The following is a 20,981-nucleotide window of genomic DNA, read 5'->3' on the forward strand; positions in this document are numbered from 1 at the left end:
ATTTGTCTCGTTATTCTGTACATAAAAGTATTACAGTAAGATTATCGAAAACTGAATATTTTATGAGATATTTAATTTTTTGTATTAAAAGATGTCAGATTAAAATATAAAATAACTCAAAAAGTACTGAATAAAAAAATAGTTTATTATAGTGTTTTGGAAAGCTCTCGATATCAGCTACAAGAATACTAAATAAAAAATAGGGGTTTCCATTTAAGATTTTAAAGTTGACCTTTACATGACCTTCAAATGATTTTCCAAGGTCAAATCATTGTCACTATCTTATGGCCCGCTTGACGCCACACAACTTTTGTTTGAAACATTTTTCTCTTCCGGGCTTGGTTTTTGAGATATTCGACTGGATGGATTAAAATGTGCCACCCAGTATATACAGGGTGACCCATTTTAACTTAGGCAGCCAAATAACTCGAAAAATAAGCACACTACGAAAAAATGTTTAGAATCAAAATTTTGTCATTTCGAGGGGGACGTACAATGACGTTAAAATGAGCCCCCCACCCCTTCCCCTGGGCGGTGAGGGGGGGCAAGTTTGAAATCTTAAATGGGAACCCCTATTTTTTATTGCATATTCGGAATCTTTGGCTAAAAACACATACAATTTGTCTGAAACATTTTTCTCGATTCATGATAGATGGCGCTGTAATCGACGAAATTCAATTTCTTCGATTTCTCTTACTATGGGGATTTTGATGAACCATAGCCAAAACTGCGAGCAATCTAGGGTCATTATTATTATGAAGTCTATTCCTTCGCCTTTCGCGATGAAGTGGATTATTACGAGATCTCCTTTCAATGTTTATAATTTGTTGATCAGTAGGATGGCGGCGATTTGGGAATCGCTCCGCATAAGTACGGGCAGTAAGTCTGTAATTTCTACCACATTCGCCAAAGGTTATAAGAATATCGACTACTTCTGTAGGCGTATAATTTGCCATTTTACCAGAATTTTATCAGAGTACAAATGTTAAAAAAATACATAAACACTTGTGACTTTGGCACTAAATGGACAAAATTTTGGAGGGATACTTAGAGGAACTCCATCAGATGGAAAGTCCAAAATGTCTCGGTACTTTGCACCATTCAAGTTGCCTAAAGGGCAGGTTACGCTAAAAGCAGTTTCTTGAGAAGTAATTAATGAGTAATAAAAAATAATGAGAAGTTTGTTTTAAGACTAATTTCGAGTATTAACAATGAAAACGTGGTATTTTTATTGTTAATTTATTGCAGAATCGTAAGCATGGGTTCTCAGTAAGAGAAATCGAAGAAATTGAATTTCGTCGATTACAGCGCCATCTATCATGAATCGAGAAAAATGTTTCAGACAAATTGTATGTGTTTTTAGCCAAAGATTCCGAATATGCAATAAAAAATAGGGGTTCCCATTTAAGATTTCAAACTTGCCCCCCCTCACCGCCCAGGGGAAGGGGTGGGGGGGCTCATTTTAACGTCATTGTACGTCCCCCTCGAAATGACAAAATTTTGATTCTAAACATTTTTTTCGTAGTGTGCTTATTTTTCGAGTTATTTGGCTGCCTAAGTTAAAATGGGTCACCCTGTATACATAACACATACACATTGTTTGTTTATAATAGCAATTCTGATATCAATACATGATTCAATAATTTAGAATTTTTTTTTTGTTAGATTTAAAAAATAGAGAGATTCTTAGTAAAAATATTAATAATTTCTATTTTTTTAAGTGTTGTATGAAATTATTTGTTTAAAATATATTTTTACATTATTATTATATATATATATATGTGATTTACATATAACTATATATATATATATATATATAATCGAAAGCTTTTAGAAACTTGAAAAATTATAAATTAATCTTATGTGTAGATTTATATAGATTTATAGATTGTTGAATCGAATTAGAATAAATTTAACTTATTGTTAATCTAATTAAATTGATCTCAACATCGCGCGTTTCCATTAGAATATTTTAATAATGAGAAGTTAAAAATGTTTTTAATCTTTTTTAAAAACAATTATAAAAAATCTAAGCGTTATGATTATTTTATTTTATATCTTTATGATTCTACATGAAGGATCTTCTTTTTACATTGTTCTAATTTATTAATAAAATTTTATATATTTATAGATTCAGATTGACAATATCTAGTAATTAGGAGAAGAAAAAACGATTTGCGTCGCAAAACTCGAAAATTCACATTGGCTTCCGTCCCCGCCGGCAAACGCGCTTTAACCCCTTTGCAGACGCGTCGCGCCGCGCTGCCGCCCTTCGAGTCCGCGTTGATGTTCTCTATTAAATCAAAGAGGCATTCAGATGGCGGCCGATGCGCCAGGAATCCAAATCGGGGCCATAAACCCTCGAAAGGCAGGGTTCGAATTGCAGCCAAATGTCTCTCGTGCTGCCATTACGCGGCCGTCGCCGTTGTCGTCGTTCGCGAACTGTTATCACGTTCGCGAATTCTTTCCTTCGATCCAGGGAAACGATCAATCAGCGAGATCACGCGAGATTATTTTTCATTGGAAAAAAGAAACGCGAATTTCAATTATTACTAATAAACAGATGTTACCAATTTTACAGTTCAATCACATTTATTTTTTTCTATATAATTTCGCGATGTGATCACTTTGTTGTAGCGTGCGATTATTTTTCCAATCGGGACTGGTTGAGGGTGTCTCTTTCAATAAAGGCAGGAAAACGGAATATCGAGTACAGTAACGGGCGCGGACATAAATTTGCGAGCGCATCTAATTGAAAGGGGAATAGAAGAACGGAGTTCTCAGACGCTCCGCTTTTTTGAGGACAAAGAGGACGGGAAGGAGGGGCGCGCCGCATAGGTCGGAGATAGAAATACGAGATGTATATGGGAAGGAGTATATATCGAGAGAAGGGAAGACGGAGGGCAACGTGTTTGCCGGACTGCTTCACGGGATATGTTAAACTGCTCGAGAATATCGGCATTTCTTGAATAAGCGACGAGTGAAGAGCGCGCTCCGGAAACGAGATCCTCCGTAAAAAAGAAGCGGCTGTTCAAATTTCAAGTATTGGATCGCTCGGTGGCCTTTGCACACTTATATCAGTCTTGCAAAGTCGTTTTGCATTCTTATTTAAAGTTAAAGTATTATTATTAATTGCTTCTTAATATATGTGAAAATATTAAATATAATAAATTTTAAAAATTCATCAGATAGTATTTTCAACTTTAAAACTTTATAATATTTTATTTTACTCTCAATTGTCTTTATAAATTTATTGTGCGGTCTACTATTTCTAGTTTAAGATCTGATAAAGAAGAGAGATTAATCTTTATGAGATTTCGTACAGAAGAATTAATGTTAAAAATATACAAAGTTCTCTTAATAGGTCTTATTTTTTTTAACGAGGTTCCTTTAACGCATTATTTTTGTATAAAAGTATATATATATATATATATATATATATATATATATATATATTGTATATATGTATATACTAAAATTAATGAAACGCAAATAGTCATTACAGTTCACCTTTGTCTTGAAATAACTAAGCATATACGATCGATAATATTAGATTTTCTTTTACTAATTTCATTAGCATTGACTGTAATATATGATAATTAAATATCGAGCCTTCGAATAGATAGATTTTGATTTGCGGAAGTATACTTGATTGTACTATATCTCCAGAAATTGAAATGATCGAGATTAAATTCGATTGGCAATAGTCCACATTCGTCAGACGAAATTAGTGAGCCGAGAATATTAAATCACTTAAATCACCTTCTCGACTTCCTCTCGATTCCTATAATAAATTGCAAAAATATATTCTTATCTATAATCATTTAGAAAAGATACAGTTATATAATTCTTTCATTCCATATTATTCGATATAATCGGCAAAAGAAAAGTAATTTAAGAAACTGAAGAAGACGACACCAATTAAATCAGAGAGATGTGATTAATAGTAATAAAACGCTATATCTTATTTTTCTTGCATGCAAAATATAAATAAGTTTTTTTTATTTTTAATTCAAAAGACCCAGAATTAATTAACACTTTTATCACAACAAAATTATAATTAAAAATTAGAACATATTGTTTTTTATATTATTTAAAAAAGATATTTAATTTTTGATATTTAAATGAACTCTTCAATAATAATCGATCAGCCACTTATATAACCCTTTCCTTAATCCGCGAAAGTACGACGATGCTTCTGACGACGAAAGAAGCCCATCGTGACCTTATCGCCCGTTATCATTAACGGCCGGAAGAACGTTGAAGGGGGGTGATTCGCGTTTAAGGACCACCATCTGCTGACATAATTAACGGAAGCGACGTCGTTTTCTCGCGGAGTCGTTCGCGGAGGTTGCGAGAATAAAAAGAGGAATCTAAGATGTAAGAAAGAAGGAGATGTCGACAGCTGGCTAAGCCCGCGGTACTTTCGTATCTTCATCTCATCTATTCTTCTCGCAGTACGCCTTCCATCTTCGTTGTTCCTTCAAGCTATATCCGTGCTCTACGTCTTATCGCACGTTTCCCATTTTCGTTAAATATTTTCACTTCTGCAAGCTGCGGGATTCTCGAAAGCGCGACGTACGACGGCACTTGCCAGTTTTCTCAGGAAAATATTTTCTCTTTGTTTCTCCGGCTCTCTTCTTTCTTATAAGAACTAGAAGAATATGACATCTGTCATTGTGCATATATTTCTCTTCCGCGGTGCGTTCACAATTTTCGCGCTCTTCATATGTCAGTTCAGAGATTCTTTCGAGTTCTCTTTTCGAGAGAGTTTAATTTATGATTATATCTTTTCTGTATATTTTTAGTCGATAATTTTGTTCTACGTTTTATTTTAATTTTTAAGGAATAAAATTTTATTTTAATTGTCAAAATCTTGTTTAAATTGTGAAAGGACTTTTAAACACGTGTCGATGAAAATATCTTGAGATCAAGAAGTTAGCAACTTTCAGAAACCGCAAAATGAAACGAGAATTCTTTAATTTCGACCGCGATTGCCGGGATTTCGTTCGCCCTTGACTTCCTCTTCGACGCGAAATCTTTTCTTTCGATTAAAGGACAATTCCTTTTCGCCACCGCCGTTCTCGAACCTCTCGCGAGGCTATCTCTTCGGCCGTGACCATAACTGTGCTATCATTTACACTTAGTCCCCTTTAGAGCGGCACCAGGGTGGCTCCGAGATAGAGCGGTCGCGTATCTTTAATTAAAAGAGGCGTTCGCTACTACCTATCTGCTTCTACCCGGATGCGAAATAAAAAGACGCGACCGTGTGTACAGAGGGTGTCGCGATATTAAAGCACCGCGCGCGCTAGCCTGAAAGACTCGGGATAAATAAAGATGTTACATTGTTCTTAACGGCCAATTAAGATGCAGATAAAATTCTGCGCGCCCAACTGATTCGGAATGTTGCTTTTCTTTACTCTTTCATTTACTCAATCGTGCTGTTTTTATTATCTTCTTCAGCGATTTAATTTAATTTAAAAATGTGACATTATAAAAAGTGATATAAATGAAATTAGCTTTTTCATATTTAAAGATTAGTATTTTTTTGCAATTTTATGACAATTTTTTTGCAAATCGTATTCATCGCGATAGAACAAAAGGTATACATGTGAGATATCCATAAAAAATTACGCTTCAGTTTTGTATTAAGTTTTCGTAATATGGCACGGTATAACAGAAAAATTCACAAATCCTTATACATTTTGGAAACATTTTGGCTTTTCTGATGAAGTTGAAAATCAGAGTACTTGTGAATATTTTAAATCTTGATTACTCAATCTTATTTGTTTTCCTTCTTCGGTTATACTTTGTATAATCGTGTAAAAATTAATAAGGTATCAAATATAATAAATACATTAACAAGCTGAATTAGCGATAATGAAATGCAGGGTAGCGAAAGATGCACGAAACAAAGATCAGATTGAAAGAGATCCGACGGAAATACGTAAAAAATTACGCCTGTTATCTTCTTCCGGTCACGCCTTCCTTATATAAAGGCTATATTAAAACGAATAAAAATGGACAAAAACAATGTTTTCGATTCAAAGAACATTTTATGGCTTCCTGACTTCAATTCCAACCGCACATAATTCTTCCGCCTCAGCGTGGCCGCAAAATATGTATTGTCCGACTTGTTTTCTTCATGCGGTTTTTTTTTTTTTTTAATTTCTTGCTCCATCTGTTATTTACATTGCTAGAAAATTTTTATTGACGAGAAATTATTTCACTTTCTCATCTCTTATTCCGATGCTGTGTTATTCATTTTCGTCAAAAAGTTTAACATTTATGTTCTTCAAAATTACAGCGACATTCAACTTTTTTCAGCTTTGTTTAGCTTTTAATGTGTTTTTTCTTTTTTATAACTAATTTTTAATAAAAATTTTAATTTTATATTTAACGCTGTTATATATGACTCTGTCTATGAAAAGTCGTTCATATAATGTCATAAAGGAAATTATGTAATTTTGTGAAATTTTATTTGCCGTAGAAACGTTGATTATATCTGCGTATGTTAAATATATTGTGATATTACAAAATCTTGCTTGAACATATAAAGCTTTTTTTTTTTCCCCCTCAAGTTATCGGGCTATATCGCATGCCTTTATTTATCCGCATAAAAGTGCTATAATGAGACTGCGATGCGAACGCAGCGCGAAAATTACAAACGTAGTTATAGACACTATATCGAATAATGTCCTCGTCCGCCAGAGGAAATCACAGCGGAATCATCCAATTAACGAAATACCTAATTTTCAATGAAATTTCCATTATGCTGCATACAGGGATAAGCTTTAATATTAAAGCATTTTATTAAAACGTAAAATATTAAAACACTGTAATGCATCCAGTCCGGCTCGTCAAATAACGTCCGTGTTTGTACTGCAAACGTTTCGTGCGCATTTGCAGCCCGGAAACAAATTATATCATTTCCGACCCTGCTTACCGCCCTCGCAATCAGTAAATATTCCGCCGTGCGAGCAAGAATTTAAAAGTCATCATCACAGAGCTAGTCGATGACATTTATCGATATTAGATTGTTTACTTAAATAGTCGGATGAATTTCATTATAAAATAAAAATTCTGTTATTTTTGAACATCATATATTAATATGAATCATTAAATTCTGGTCGAAATTGTATATTTGTAAAAATATTGAGGTGTTATATTAAAAAATATTACAATATATATATTTTATAATGATGATTGATACTGCATAATGATTAATTTCTTTTTCGTCGCAATATTTTTCAATTTAAAATATAACTTTATAAGTAAAATATTATATAATGATTTTGTCTATGTGTGTGCGTGTGTTAAAACGTCAATTTTTTTTTTAATAAAATGTAAATTATAAATTATCTACACGCATTTACTTGAATTGCAGAAAATTTATCAAGAAATTTGCTAGCATATCATTTTTTGATGAAGAAACCTGTATATACATCAAGTTTTAATTTTTAAATACAAATAATCATTATCACGAAATATAGAATAATAAAAAAGTATGATTAAAGCTAAAAAAAAATATATAATGAATGTTAGATTCTTTTTACGTTAAGGATGCTGCTTCGACATGCAAACAAGCCGCCTGTTCTCTATCCGGAAACCGCGAGAATATCGCGAGTTTCCTCGTCTATTTTTACAAGTCGATCCTTAGGGGTCAAGATTTGTGAGGGCGAGGGAGGCCCCCTTCTTTGCGCTGTCGACATGAAACATTTGTCGCGATCAAATCCTCGTGGCTTCGAGCACCGGATCGTCGTCTTTTGTCAAAATAAACGAGCCAATCGTTCAAATTGTGTGTTTAAAAGAAAAAGTTGAAAAATTAGAAATTTATTTATTTTCTTATGTTTTTTTTTCGTTCAATACGTTTTTTTTTTTTTTTTTTTTTTTTTTTTTTTAGCGCTTTATGCATTTTATTTTTTGAAGTTGTAAATTTGTCGAATTTAAAATTATAAAAATGCCCCAAAAAATTAATAACTTAAGATTAACAATTCAAAGAGTCTTGAATTGTATACATGGAAATTGTTTCATTCTATTTTTTGACGTCACCCTGCACGTTATTGTCAGAAAATAGCAAGCAGGTGCGAACGTTCAGCAAAGAACGTTTATTTTCATACGCTCTATGGGATTTGCGTCGGGAAGTAATATTTTTTCTCGATTCACAAATTTCTATTCACGTATTATGCCGTATATTTTTTATACGATATGGCAGTACGGTATTGGCTAATAGGATTAAGCAAGATGCAATCATAAAAAATTAAAGTTACGATTACATTATTTTATAAGATTGATATATATAGATATATATTATGATTGATAAACGGATAAAAAATAACATTTTCGATCATATATATAATTTTGCGCAATAGCGATTATATTTTTCATGTTTTAAAATAAGAGGATTTCTGTTAGAACGCGAAATTACGATTATAATTTAACGCAAAAATAATTTAATTTACTTTTTCGAATAATTTGTCGATTAGCAATAAATATAAATGATAATTTTCAATGAACAAATCATCGCTAAAGCAGTGCCTACTCAAATAACTGATAGATAGCGATTGAGAGTAAAAGACAAAAACGTATTGACAGTTACAGTGATACCCTGATTAAAATATTCAAAGATTTGCGATTGGCGCGTTTATCATCATCGGAAGGATTTTAAATGTGAGGATTCAATTTGTCGCTCGTCCTGACACCGATATCGTCGTTTGAGTAGACATGCCTGCCTAATTAGATTTCTATGATATCGTTTGTCGATCTATCGAATCTATTTATGACCGCTATCGACAGACGAAAAACGATTTAATACTATAGGATAGTGAGATCGAGAGATTTCGTTGTATAAAGAGGCTAATTCTGAAATGGCGATAATTTGATCGAAAGCTATTCAAACTTAGATGAACGCAGATGCAGTTCGAATCAATATGAATGAATAATAATGCGCTGCAATTTTTCTTTAAAAAAAAAAAACTTCTTTCCTCTAAAAATATTTTAACGTGTCAAATATTATCGCGACATATAAAGTCTCATACTATCTAATCTTTTATTACATTGGAAAATAAAGTTTGATTATCTACGTTTGAAGATTTTGTAACAGTATATTCAATTTTCAATATAATTATTTTATTATAAATATTTTTTCAAGATTAATTACATAAATTATTGCAATTTATGTCGATAATTTTTATATATTTTGAAAATTTAGTTTTTTTTTAAATCTTTTTAAACAATTTATTTGAAAAATGTACAAATATATATTTTTCTATACGTCTAAAATGTTGAAATTATTAATTTATGTAAATACTTTGGTAAAATGAGCTCTTTTGCAAATATGAGAAATATATATATATATATATATATATATATATATATATATATATATATTTAGCGATAATTTGAAACTGTCTGGAACCCATGCACAACATTTACGATGATTTAACAAATAAGCAAAGAAATTTCAATCGCAAAAAGATAATTCCTCTGTCGAAATTATCCGCAATGGAAATGCAATGTAACTGATAAATCTCATGTCATTTCTTCGTTTGTCGAGTCGATTTTCCTCATTGCATCGTCGCGACGTTAATTCCGTCGACTTCCGTTATCCGATGATAACATGCTCGCAAAAGGCAGACTACGATTATCATTCAGGAATTTTTAAGTACATGTAGAATGCATGTATGCATTCACGCATTCATCGAGTCTGTGTTATTTTATTTCAAAGTCACGGTAAATTACGACCGATTAAAACCGACGAAGGGGACTCGAGACACCTAATTATGCAAAGTGCATCTAAAAGTATACCTTGCGATCGACTAGAATGATAAAGATTTATCTTTAAACTTCACATTTTAGATGGTGTATTGCGTATGTAATATACAGAAAATTTGAGAAATACCATAACTAAATAGCACACAATTGTTATAGAAAAATTACTTATACCATATATAGTATAACTTATGGTAAGAATAAAAAAATTATGGAATTATAGCTTGTTGCAATGTTTTTATTTAGGATTTTAGGATTAAATCTTTTAATAATTATCTTTTAAGTTAAATATTTTCCGGTTAAAATAAATTGATTTATCAATTTATTTTGCATGCTATTGCCGTTCTTCTTACAAATACATTATTCTTTAACAGTTTTTATTAAAGAAATAAAATTAAAAAGTATGATATATTTTCTACATATATTTTAATATGTTTCTTTGAGATTTTCAGCGCTATCCAATAAATAACGAATGTTTCTAATCTATAAATTTCTTCTAAATAATTCCGGGCATTATTAATCTTATAAATTAAAATCGCAATTATAATATTATTTCTAGGAGAGAATGAACATTTAGATTTCAATTCGATAATTAAAATGCATAATGCGCTCCACACAAGACCGAGAAAGATGCCGAGAAGCATTGCTCGCTGATAGACGCAATTGAATAAAACGCAGCTTGGTGTATCCGGTTAAGGATGGACGATCGCGCGACTCCTTTCGTCTGTCTCCCCTATACGACTGTACGGCGACTCGTAATAAATATTTACTACCGTATAAAGGCTTTCAGCATATCCTTCCAGCACGGCGATGTTGCGAAGCCGCTTCGAGATACATGGTCGATTAATGCGTAATTAAAATCAACCGTAAAAATCCGACACGTCGGTATTGTAAAGTTTTCCTATAAGCTTATTCATACATAGTCTACGTCCCCGGACCGAATCTTGACACTACGAGGTGCAGACGGTGACAAGTTTTCGCGATTAATTATGCATTCCCATCAGAGTGCAAGACATGAGATAGAAGTATCCCGCTGGAGTACCACGAGCTGTTTGCCCTGCTCTTTTTCCCTCGTCCTATTTTCCTCTCGCTCGGATATCTTTTCCCTTTTTTTTTTCTCTCTTTCTTTTTCTTTTACTCGCCGTTTTACGAAGCGATAAATTGCGAGTAAACGAGCCGGGCCCGCGTTGACCTACGGCGGCGGTTTTCGTTTCGCGACTCGTTTCTGGGCTTAATGCGATGCGCGCGTCTCGACGGCGATTCGTTGTGAAAAGTAATTACGAGGCGAGTTGAATACTTTTTAAATCGTGTTAGCCGATCTTTCAAGAAGTGAAACGTCCCCCCTCTCTCCCTTCGGATGATTCCATTCTTTGACCGCGCTTGAGACGCTAAACCCTCATTTTCGAGGACATCAAAGGCAATCTTCAAAATGCATTTAATTGTCAAATAAAAAAGGATTTCTCTCTGTTTTCACTTTCTTTTTGCTAAAACGCACTTTATATTGCAGTATTAAATTTATTTTTATTTTAAAAGTTTGAAAGAAGTTTGAGACAATCTTGATTGTCAATGAATTTCATGCAATTGTAGTTTGAAAATTTTTTGCTATTTGTTATTATAATGAAAAGGAAGAAGCAATTGTGTATATATATATATAAACAGGGTGGGGCATTTATATTGAAACACCTAAATATCTAAAAAATAAAGCAAGATAGAAAGAAGTGTTTCAGACAAAAGTTGTTCGGTTCTAAGGGGATCATAAGATGGTGTCATTAGTTTGACCTTGGGTGGAGGCGCTTCGGAGATTTCAATGTCAATCTTGCTTTTTTTAATGGAAACACCTCAATTTTTTTTCGAATTTTTAAATCGATTCCTTGCAATATTCTGCATGAAAAGTTATAGGGTTATGATGGCCAAAAGTTTAATAGTTTACGAGATATTTTATACTTTATTTTATTACTACTTTACTTCGACATAATTTTACATAAACTATGAAATATCTCATAAAATTATTTCTTTTGCAATAATGTTACTTTAATATTTTTAAATCAGAAAATGAGAGACATCAATTGGTGTAAAGAAAATAAAACTAAAATTATATTATATAGATGACTTAATATAAATGTCCCACTCTGTATATATATATAACTATATTAGGATGATATTGTGTAGCACATCGGTGAAATAAATTAAGAAATATTAAAAAAATTTTTACACGTTTTTCTATACCATTTTACGAGGTATTATCACTCTGTGATGAATAATTTTTTAACAATTTAAGCTTGAGAGAGATAGACACGATAACCAGATATTTACACGATAGAAACAATTTCGTTATGTAATTGTTAATTATACTTTGAATATCTTTCTGTTTTAGGCAAGAAGAAATTTCCCTCGGATCCATCTTGCTGCCCAGTATGCGGAGTGACAGTGAGGCCTCAAGAATTAGAACAGCATTTTGCTCAAGAACTCGATCGACTGTATAAGGTTTCTACAACGCCTTCAAGACCTCGATCTTCGAGATCAACCTTGCCGCCGACGCATCCCCAAGATCATCCCCATGGCCCGATGTTGCACGCCCCATCGGCGGCAGACGGTACCCCTCAGGGTAGATGGGAGACGTACAAGAGGATTAAGGCCAATAGACAGGTAATTCATTGATTTTAGTGTGTGTATTGTTTTAATCTCTCATTGATTAATATTTAATGATACGTGTTTCTAATTTCTCTCTGGAAAAATTATTATTGTACATAGATATAGAATTATACGATTTTCGCGTTTTTGATTAATCCTTAATAAGCGAATCGATACATATAATTTCTTTTTATATATATTAAAGATTAACATATCTTCTTTTCATCTAATTTTTTTGAAATCGTTCTAGAGATTCAAATCGATTAATCGAGAATAAGAAAAATTTATCATTTTTTATAAATTAAATCTCGAGATCTCAGAAATGACTACACCAATTTGAACTGATCGCAATCGAAACCGTACATCAAGATTATATGAGAAAATATTATTAGATTTTTTTTATTATGGTTCCAGTTTTAGAGATATTTTAATTAAAATACATTTGATATAAGAAATCCGAATAAATTAAAATGCTTAATAGCATCTCTCGATTGATACTCTGTCAATATAATCGCATAGTCAGTTGCTCTTTACGCATTTGGCGTTGCAACGATGCTACTGCATCGCTTGATATAATATATGTATCTTGCTATACTTTCTTTGCAGGCTAGAATACGCGTTAAGAATCGGAAGAGAAAAGCGGACGAGGCATCCTGTCCGGTTTGCAGCGAGAGATTATCTGGCACCCCGGAGGAATTGAATCAGCATGTCGATCGATGCTTGAATAAGCAGAACAATGGGAACCCGGCCGGACAAAACGCGAATCTCGACGAGGAGGACGTCGACGTCGAGGGTGATGCCGAGACCTTTGAGGAATACGAATGGGCCGGTCAGAGAAGAGTGCGTGCCTCTTCTATGCTCGTCGGTGGATTCTCCGGTGAGTGTACATTTGTTGCATTAAATTACGCGAATTTATTATACACGCAGAAGAGGGCAAATATATGCGTTAAATTTGCGGTTATTAAGCACATATAATGTTTTATATTTATTTAAAAGTACTAAATCAATGTAGAGCGTTAAATGCGCATGGAATCGTAAAATGAACATGTGTTCGATAATTATGAATTGTATGATAGAGTTTGTATTCTGACATGAACAAACATTTTATAGAACGTTTATTTCAGTAGATCTTGAATTTCCATAGAGCGAAAATTTGCTTTACATTATCTGCGAATTTACAGTTTTATTGAGAAAAATTGTATCGACGCTTTGACATATGTACATATGTCAAAAATAATTACTAAATTAAGATTAATCTTAGATAATTTTTTGGAGTATAACATTCTTTGCATTTTGTAAGTCTAGAATTGATATTAAATCTCAAACGCGTTTTATAAAACAGGATTTAAAATCGCAATCGATTGAATATTGCAGTTGGTTCTATATTGCATAATTACGCATTTAATCTTTCTCTTTCAGCAACATAATTTGTTATGTAGCATGTTATTGCAGAGACACACAAATTATTTTATTACATAAATCATAATGCGATATACAGGGTGTCCCATTTTAAAGGACCCACTCAAATATCTCAGAAAGACTGCGTTAAATCGAAAAATGTTTCAAACAAAAGTTGTGTGGCTTCAAGGGAGCCATAAGATGGTGACAATGATTTGACCTTGGAAAATTATTTGAAGGTCACGTGAAGGTCAACTTTAAAATCTTAAATGGAAACCCCCATTTTTTATTTAATATTCTTGTAGCTGACATCGAGAGCATTCCAAAACACTATAATAAAGTATTTTTTCATTAAGTACTTTTTGAGTTATTTTATATTCTAATCTGACATATTTTGATATAAAAAATAAAATATTTCGTAAAAAATTCGGTTTTCGATAATTTTACCATAATACTTCTATGTACAGAATAATAAGACAAATTAATTAGTGCCATAAAAAACAAATAATTGTTTAAAAAAATACATTGTAAATAATTTTCTTAAAAACAATTTTTTTTTTATACTAATTGATTTGTCTCATTATTCTGTACATAGAAAATTATCAAAAACTAAATATTTTATGAGATATTTAATTTTTTATATCAAAATATGTCAGATTAAAATATAAAATAACTCCAAAAGTACTTAATAAAAAAATACTTTATTATAGTGTTTTGGAAAGCTCTCGATGTCAGCTACAAGAATACTAAATAAAAAATGGGGGTTTCCCTTTAAGATTTTAAAGTTGACCTTCACATGACCTTCAAATGATTTTCCAAGGTCAAATCATTGTCACCATCTTATGGCCCCCTTGAAGCCACACAACTTTTGTTTGAAACATTTTTCGATTTAACGCAATGTTTCTGAGATATTTGAGTGGGTCCTTTAAAATGGGACACCCTGTATAAAAGGAAATATTATTTAGGAAGAGTATATAACCGATTACGTAATCTTTTCTCAACTCTACGCTTTCCCGCGATCTTCATCGACGTGCTAAGAGCTCGTCGTTTTTTTCGCTTCGCAGCCGCAGGTCTCGCGACTTCCTCGAGCAATCGCTCCGGCAGCGGCGTCGGGGGCGGGGGCGCAGGCAGCAATCAGGAGGACGAGGATGTAGATCTCGTAGTCGACGGCGACGATGCCGCCGAGTTCGGTCCGGCTCAATATTCCGAGGCGGACGTGATCGCGCCGCGAATCGACGGCACGCCGCGCGAACAAAAGGAACGGGACGCCCTTCGCGAAGCCGTCATTTCGCCAAACGCGCCGCAAACGCCGCAACAGTTGACCCCGGATTCCGGATTAACGGGCCTGATCGAGGTGAAGCCGGAACCGGGCACCACGACACCCGTCACTCAGCAGAACGATCCCGACGAAGGCGCTTCTGTGTCGCCCAGGAGAGACGGCGACACGCCAGTCATGGAGGCACTTCGCGGCCGAATCCGCGAGCTCGAGGCCGAGATGCGGGGGCAACTCTTTAAGTGTCTCATCTGCATGGTGAGTTAATTAACGAACACTCGATTAATCCGAATAAAGATAAATAAGATGGTAACGTGTCATTGAATTGTGTCTCTGACTGAGACACTTGAATATTTAACTCTGAGAAGAGACGAGTAGATCTGTAACGTTGTATAAACACACACGATAATCTCTATAAAAATAAATCGTATAATATAAACATGTTATTTTAAAAAAATATTTGGACGAAAATACATAAGCATTAGAAATGCGCTTATTATCGCTTTAGATTTTCAAGGCAGGAGAACAAAGTTTAAAATTAAAATGTACTGCTTTTTTGCTAATTGAATTTTTAAGGAATAATGTAGCGTGTTGGAATAATTTACGAAAAATAATTTGCGAACGTAATAATAAAAATTTCGTTTTAGACTTTGAAAAATGATTATTCAACAGCCGCGTATAAAAATTGCCGGTTATAATCGAGTCATCGTTATTAAATTGTCGTTATAAATAATTAGTTGGTTTCGATATGTGAAAAATCGAATGAAACATGTGAAAAATGGGTCGAAAAAAACAGCGCGTTTATCGTATTTTATATCATTTTTCATGTCCTTGTAATATTACATTATACGTGTTATTTCGTCGCGTTTTATCCGTATTATTTGACAACGCGTGTTTCACAACTCGTAAATAATTGTAAAGTGGCGGCGCATAAAATTTCACCGCGTTTCCCATCGACTGCCTGAAATATTTAGATCGTCGAATATTATTATTCTTTAACGCTGGTCGTACGAATTAACGAAGTAGCAAAGGAGCATTACATCTTAATATCGCCGTCGAGTATTTCCATCGTCCGAGACGTAATATTACCTGTCCCCGTATTCGTCGTACTTCGTTATTTAGGTTCGCAATCATACGAAGTAACTGGTCGCGCGAGATAAGACGGTGATCTCGGGATCGTAGCGAAGTAAAAGGCTCGAGCGTATCGATCAGCGGTCGTTATCTGCCAAGATAAGTTAATAGCAAATGTATTTTCCTGGAAGGAAAATATGGTTTGCCACTTTACCTATTCTGACGACCATTAATAATAATCGTTTTCATTCATTTCACGAGACCCGCCGAGAGAGATAGAACGAGTGTTAGCTAAACGCTCGATTCGACTCTCGATCTCACAATCGTTAAGCCTACTTTATTCGTACTTGTTGCGCCTTCGTCGCCCACGAAAAGTCGAATCGGATTTAACTACCACCGTCCATTCGACTCCGTATTAATCTAATGAGGTACTAAAATCCTTCGATTTCAGGAACAATATAAGAAGCCAGTCACTTCGGTATGCTGTTGGCACGTGCACTGCGAGCAATGTTGGCTGCATACGCTGGTAGGTCTATTTTCTCTTTATAATATATATTATATATATATATACTAAAGTCTCTAAATTATTTTTCACATATATTTAAATTAAATCCTTCCGGAGAAGAGAATTTTTGGATTATATTCGCAACATGTCTAAGCCAATCGGGCATGTTCTTAAATATTTTCTCTACATATTACTATAGGTCAAATGATTGTAATTGATAGATCGAAGTCTAAATCCAAAATTGTCCTTCATATAATTATTTTGATATTTTATCATTAATCGATAAAATTCACTTAAATTAGCATATGTCAAAATTAATATATGTAAAATTATTAACTTCTCATTTTCTATTCTGCAAACTAGTCCTCCGAACTAAATAAATAAAAGCATCTTAAATAAACGAACGGTCAGATGATGATTCCAGTTTTGAGATCGATCGAGAAATGAGATTTCTCTTGCCATTGTTGCAGGGCGCGAAGAAACTCTGTCCGCAATGCAACATGATAACATCACCGTCTGATTTAAGGCGCATCTATATGTGAATGAGTCAGCTCGACGCATCCCTATGAGCAATCCGCGGTTCAATCGGAATTCTTGGACAATGTTATTAGCGAGCGCGTCTCGCTCTTGTAAATACTTGTATATTTCTTTGCGTTACGTAAATTAACTCTTTAGAATTAATATGTACGTTTATGCATCATAGTAGCTAGTAAATTAACTTCGTTAGTTCTTAACAATCGTCAACACCGAGCGTTGCTCTAATCTAAGATCATCCGATAAAGTTTTGTGCATCTCAATAATTATCGCGACTCTATTCATTTACCATATACATTTCGCCGTTTCTTCCGAAAAGTTGTGATGTTCGCCTTCGTTTTTCTTCTATACGTATCGTCAAAGGCGCGATTATGAACAATTTCTTATCGTAATGTCAATTTGACGATGCATCGATTTGTTCTTGACTTTTACGATTCTGTCAAAATGGGATGTATTCCGTTTTGATTATGATCTTTTAATTTTTGCTTTTTTGATACTTTAAACACTTTTGCGATAATGACTCTCGTTACGTTCACAATCACGAATATATTAAAATTACTTTCTTATGTAATTCCAAATGTAATTTATAATTCTTTGAGCGTCAGCAATTACATCACATTGTATTATAAACTTTATATATATATATATATATATACACCTGGATTAACGGATACAGGTGTCATCGTTTGTTAAATACATGGTAAAACTGTCATCGATCTTCATCGACGAAAGTCGCGCGCGTCATACGCTCTACAATATCTTCGTTTGACAAACGAGATTTCACAGATTCTTAAGATTACGCGAAAGGACGACGCGAAAGAAAGCCGATCTCTATAATAATCTTCCTTTATAATGTGTTTCGGCAAAATTTTTACATAACAAAGTTTTCTTTTGAGTGATCGGCCTTTGACGCGTCGGCCGTTCGGTATAATTATACCGAAACTTAGATCATCGCCAAACCAGTGTCTCGCGATGCACCAGCGAACTAAATGTAAATACACTAAACGGATCAAGAAGAGAAAAGTAAATCCCCCGATCGCTGTTCTGTAATCGAAATAAACGATCATGGAATGTACAATTATACGCTGTGTTGTCATGAATTATTTTTCTCCTTGGTCAAATACGATACACATATTTTCGTCAGAAAAGAAGATACGACAGGTATGTATACGCAAAATAATATTATTTTTGAATTGCCATTTGCGTCAGTTTTTATATTTAAATATCATAAGGAAGAAAAATTAAAAGACTGTAGGCATATAATTTTTATATTTATACCAGGTATATAAATATGAAACCGGAATTTGCCCATAAATGGCCCCAGCTGTCAATGTAGTTACCGTCAAACCGCGTCATTGGCGCCATTTTCTTGTTTTGACATCTGATAAAGATTTTCAACTCACAACAATACAAGTTTCATACAACAGCATAGATTTTAATAGCGTTGAACATGTCGAATTTTGTGCCTGGAAACTACGATTTGCAGACACCATTGATTTTCTGTTACCATTTGAAGAAAACTCCTGCAGAATCGCATCGAATGCCTGTCGAAGCTTACGGTGAGCATGTTCTTGGTAAATCACAGTGCTTTGAGTGGTTTAAAAAATTCAAAAGTGGCGATTTTGACGTGAGAAACGAAGAACGTGCAAGACCACCGAAAAAGTTTGAAGACAGCGAATTGCAAACATTGTTGGATGAGGATGACAACAAATGATCGATTTGAATCAAGCTTTGCGTGAAAAACGACCAGAATATCAAAAAAGGCGACACAAAGTGATTTTGCTTCATGATAATGCACCATCACACACAGCAAAACCGGTCAAGGAAACGATTGAGGCGTTTAGTTGGGAAATACTTTCGCATGCGGCTTACTCACCAGACTTGGCTCCATCCGATTACTACTTATTTGCATCGATGGGACACGCACTTGCTGAGCAGCGCTTCACTTCTTACGAAAATGTACGAAAATGGCTCGATGACTGGTTTGCCTCAAAGAGCAACAGTTTTTTTGGCGTGGCATCCACAAATTGTCAGAGAGATGGGAAAAATGTATAGCTAGCAATGGGCAATACTTCGAATAAAATATTTTTTATCATTTTCATACAATAAACGTGTATTTTCTATACAAAAATTCCGGTTTCATATTTATATACCTGGTGTATATATATATATATATATATATATATATATATATATATATATATATATATATATCGACTTAGCGTTTTGTCCGGGACATTATTGTTTGTTTATTGATATTATATGACGACGAGAGCTCGATTCGAGACATAGCGCACGTTCGAACGTTCGAATTAACAAATCAAATCTTTGTTATTTATCGCCCGGCGAATGGTTCGACCTCAGGGAGCGGGGATACACTTAGCGCAGAAAGAATATAAATATCCGCGATTTCGGAGTCCCAGATCTCGCTCTCAAAAAGATTCCTCGTCGCAAGAACAATAAGAAGAGCCTCGGAGCGAGAATCCAGCGATATCGGCAATAACAGATCGACATGGGCAATAAGCGACCGGGCGACAACATCCTCGCAAATAAATCGTTCGCAATAAAAGCATTCGCCTTCCTTGCCTATTTGTCTGTTTAATTCAATTTATATTATCTCATCCTATACACGGGCTATCCTGACAAAACCCCACAAGACATTAAAAAATAACATTTTTCTACAATATTTCTTTTTTCTCTGAAAATGAAAACGTAAATTAATGTTATTAATAAAATATTTCAAAATATATAATTGATTTTTTTTTTTAACAATAAATTAGAAAATAGATACAGAGAAATCGCTACAGTATGCTACAGAACCGGAAAGACTTTCAAAACTTTAGACTCATCGCCAAACATCGCATTTTAAAACTCGTTTGAATGAACAAATCCTTCAAACAAGAGCCAAATGTTTTTAAAATATGATTACGGTCGGAAAATTGAAATAAATAAACAGATGAAAGTAATCTTTCAAGTTTTATCCTTGAAACGCGAATAAAATTCAATTGCATTGGTATATTAATATTCAGTTCAGTAAACAAAATCGGATGATCTCTTAAAAATCGCATTATGCGCTGCGAGTTTTGCAAATGTCTAGCGTTTAATTTCCGTTTCTTATCTCTGCGCTACCGCTCTGAAGAAACGCTCTGATTAAAGCGGAAGCGGGACCGGGCGAGAAGGGTCACAGGGAGAGCGAGGAGAGGTCATCGCGCGAGGTGGAAAAAGGGTCACGCAAAATGGCGCGTCGGGTTTACGAGCTACGTAATAGGTGACGGGAACGGAAAGCGGCGACGGAAGTGGAGATGGTGAAGACGGAAGTGGAGGAGGTAGCCGACGGCGGTGAAAGTGGCGGCGAAGGTGGAGCTCGACATTGCGCTTCGTATGGATCCGCGCGGCGGTCACGAGAGGGGAAGGGTGCAATCTGGGGATCGCAGGCGGGATGCATTTGGGGGGTGCAAGAGAACGACGAGAGGTCGTTCGACAAGATGGTGGCTCGGTATGCGAGAGCAGCCCCTTGCAACAAAAAGAAAGTGTCTATGGAGTCCTCTCTTACTTCGTCGAGAGATCGTTACGCGTTAAATAAGATGTCGTTTATAATATTTATTGATTATCGATCTTAGAGTTTAATCGGTAGATGTTACAACGATTAGGAAGTTATAACTTTTATTCTGTTATAACTACGATTTCACTATCAATTTTCTAAAAATATTAGATGAATAAAGATAAAGGAAAAGAGGAAATATAATTATCTTTCGATCGCTATAGTAAACTTAATCATTGGAACTTATTATTCAAAGC

General features: G+C 34.3%; 1 protein-coding gene across 4 annotated transcripts in view; it reads left to right on the plus strand.

Moving 5' to 3' along the window:
* LOC138939733 (E3 ubiquitin-protein ligase Rnf220) overlaps window positions 1-18,219 on the plus strand; it is a 174,647-nt gene extending 156,428 nt beyond the window's left edge. For all 4 annotated transcript variants that reach the window (XM_070307829.1, XM_070307831.1, XM_070307828.1 and 1 more), the window contains 5 exons: window positions 12,146-12,417; window positions 13,009-13,279; window positions 14,865-15,331; window positions 16,596-16,670; window positions 17,120-18,219. In XM_070307829.1, coding sequence (XP_070163930.1) covers window positions 12,146-12,417; window positions 13,009-13,279; window positions 14,865-15,331; window positions 16,596-16,670; window positions 17,120-17,191 — 1,157 coding nt within the window. In that variant the 3' untranslated portion in view covers window positions 17,192-18,219. The remainder of the gene's footprint in view (window positions 1-12,145; window positions 12,418-13,008; window positions 13,280-14,864; window positions 15,332-16,595; window positions 16,671-17,119) is intronic.
* The last annotated feature ends 2,762 nt before the right edge of the window (window positions 18,220-20,981 follow it).

This window comes from Polyergus mexicanus, unplaced genomic scaffold (genome assembly GCF_030449975.1).
Source record: "Polyergus mexicanus isolate NDT 795.1 unplaced genomic scaffold, iyPolMexi1.0 SCAF_15, whole genome shotgun sequence".
Classification (NCBI taxonomy): Eukaryota; Metazoa; Arthropoda; class Insecta; order Hymenoptera; family Formicidae; genus Polyergus; species Polyergus mexicanus.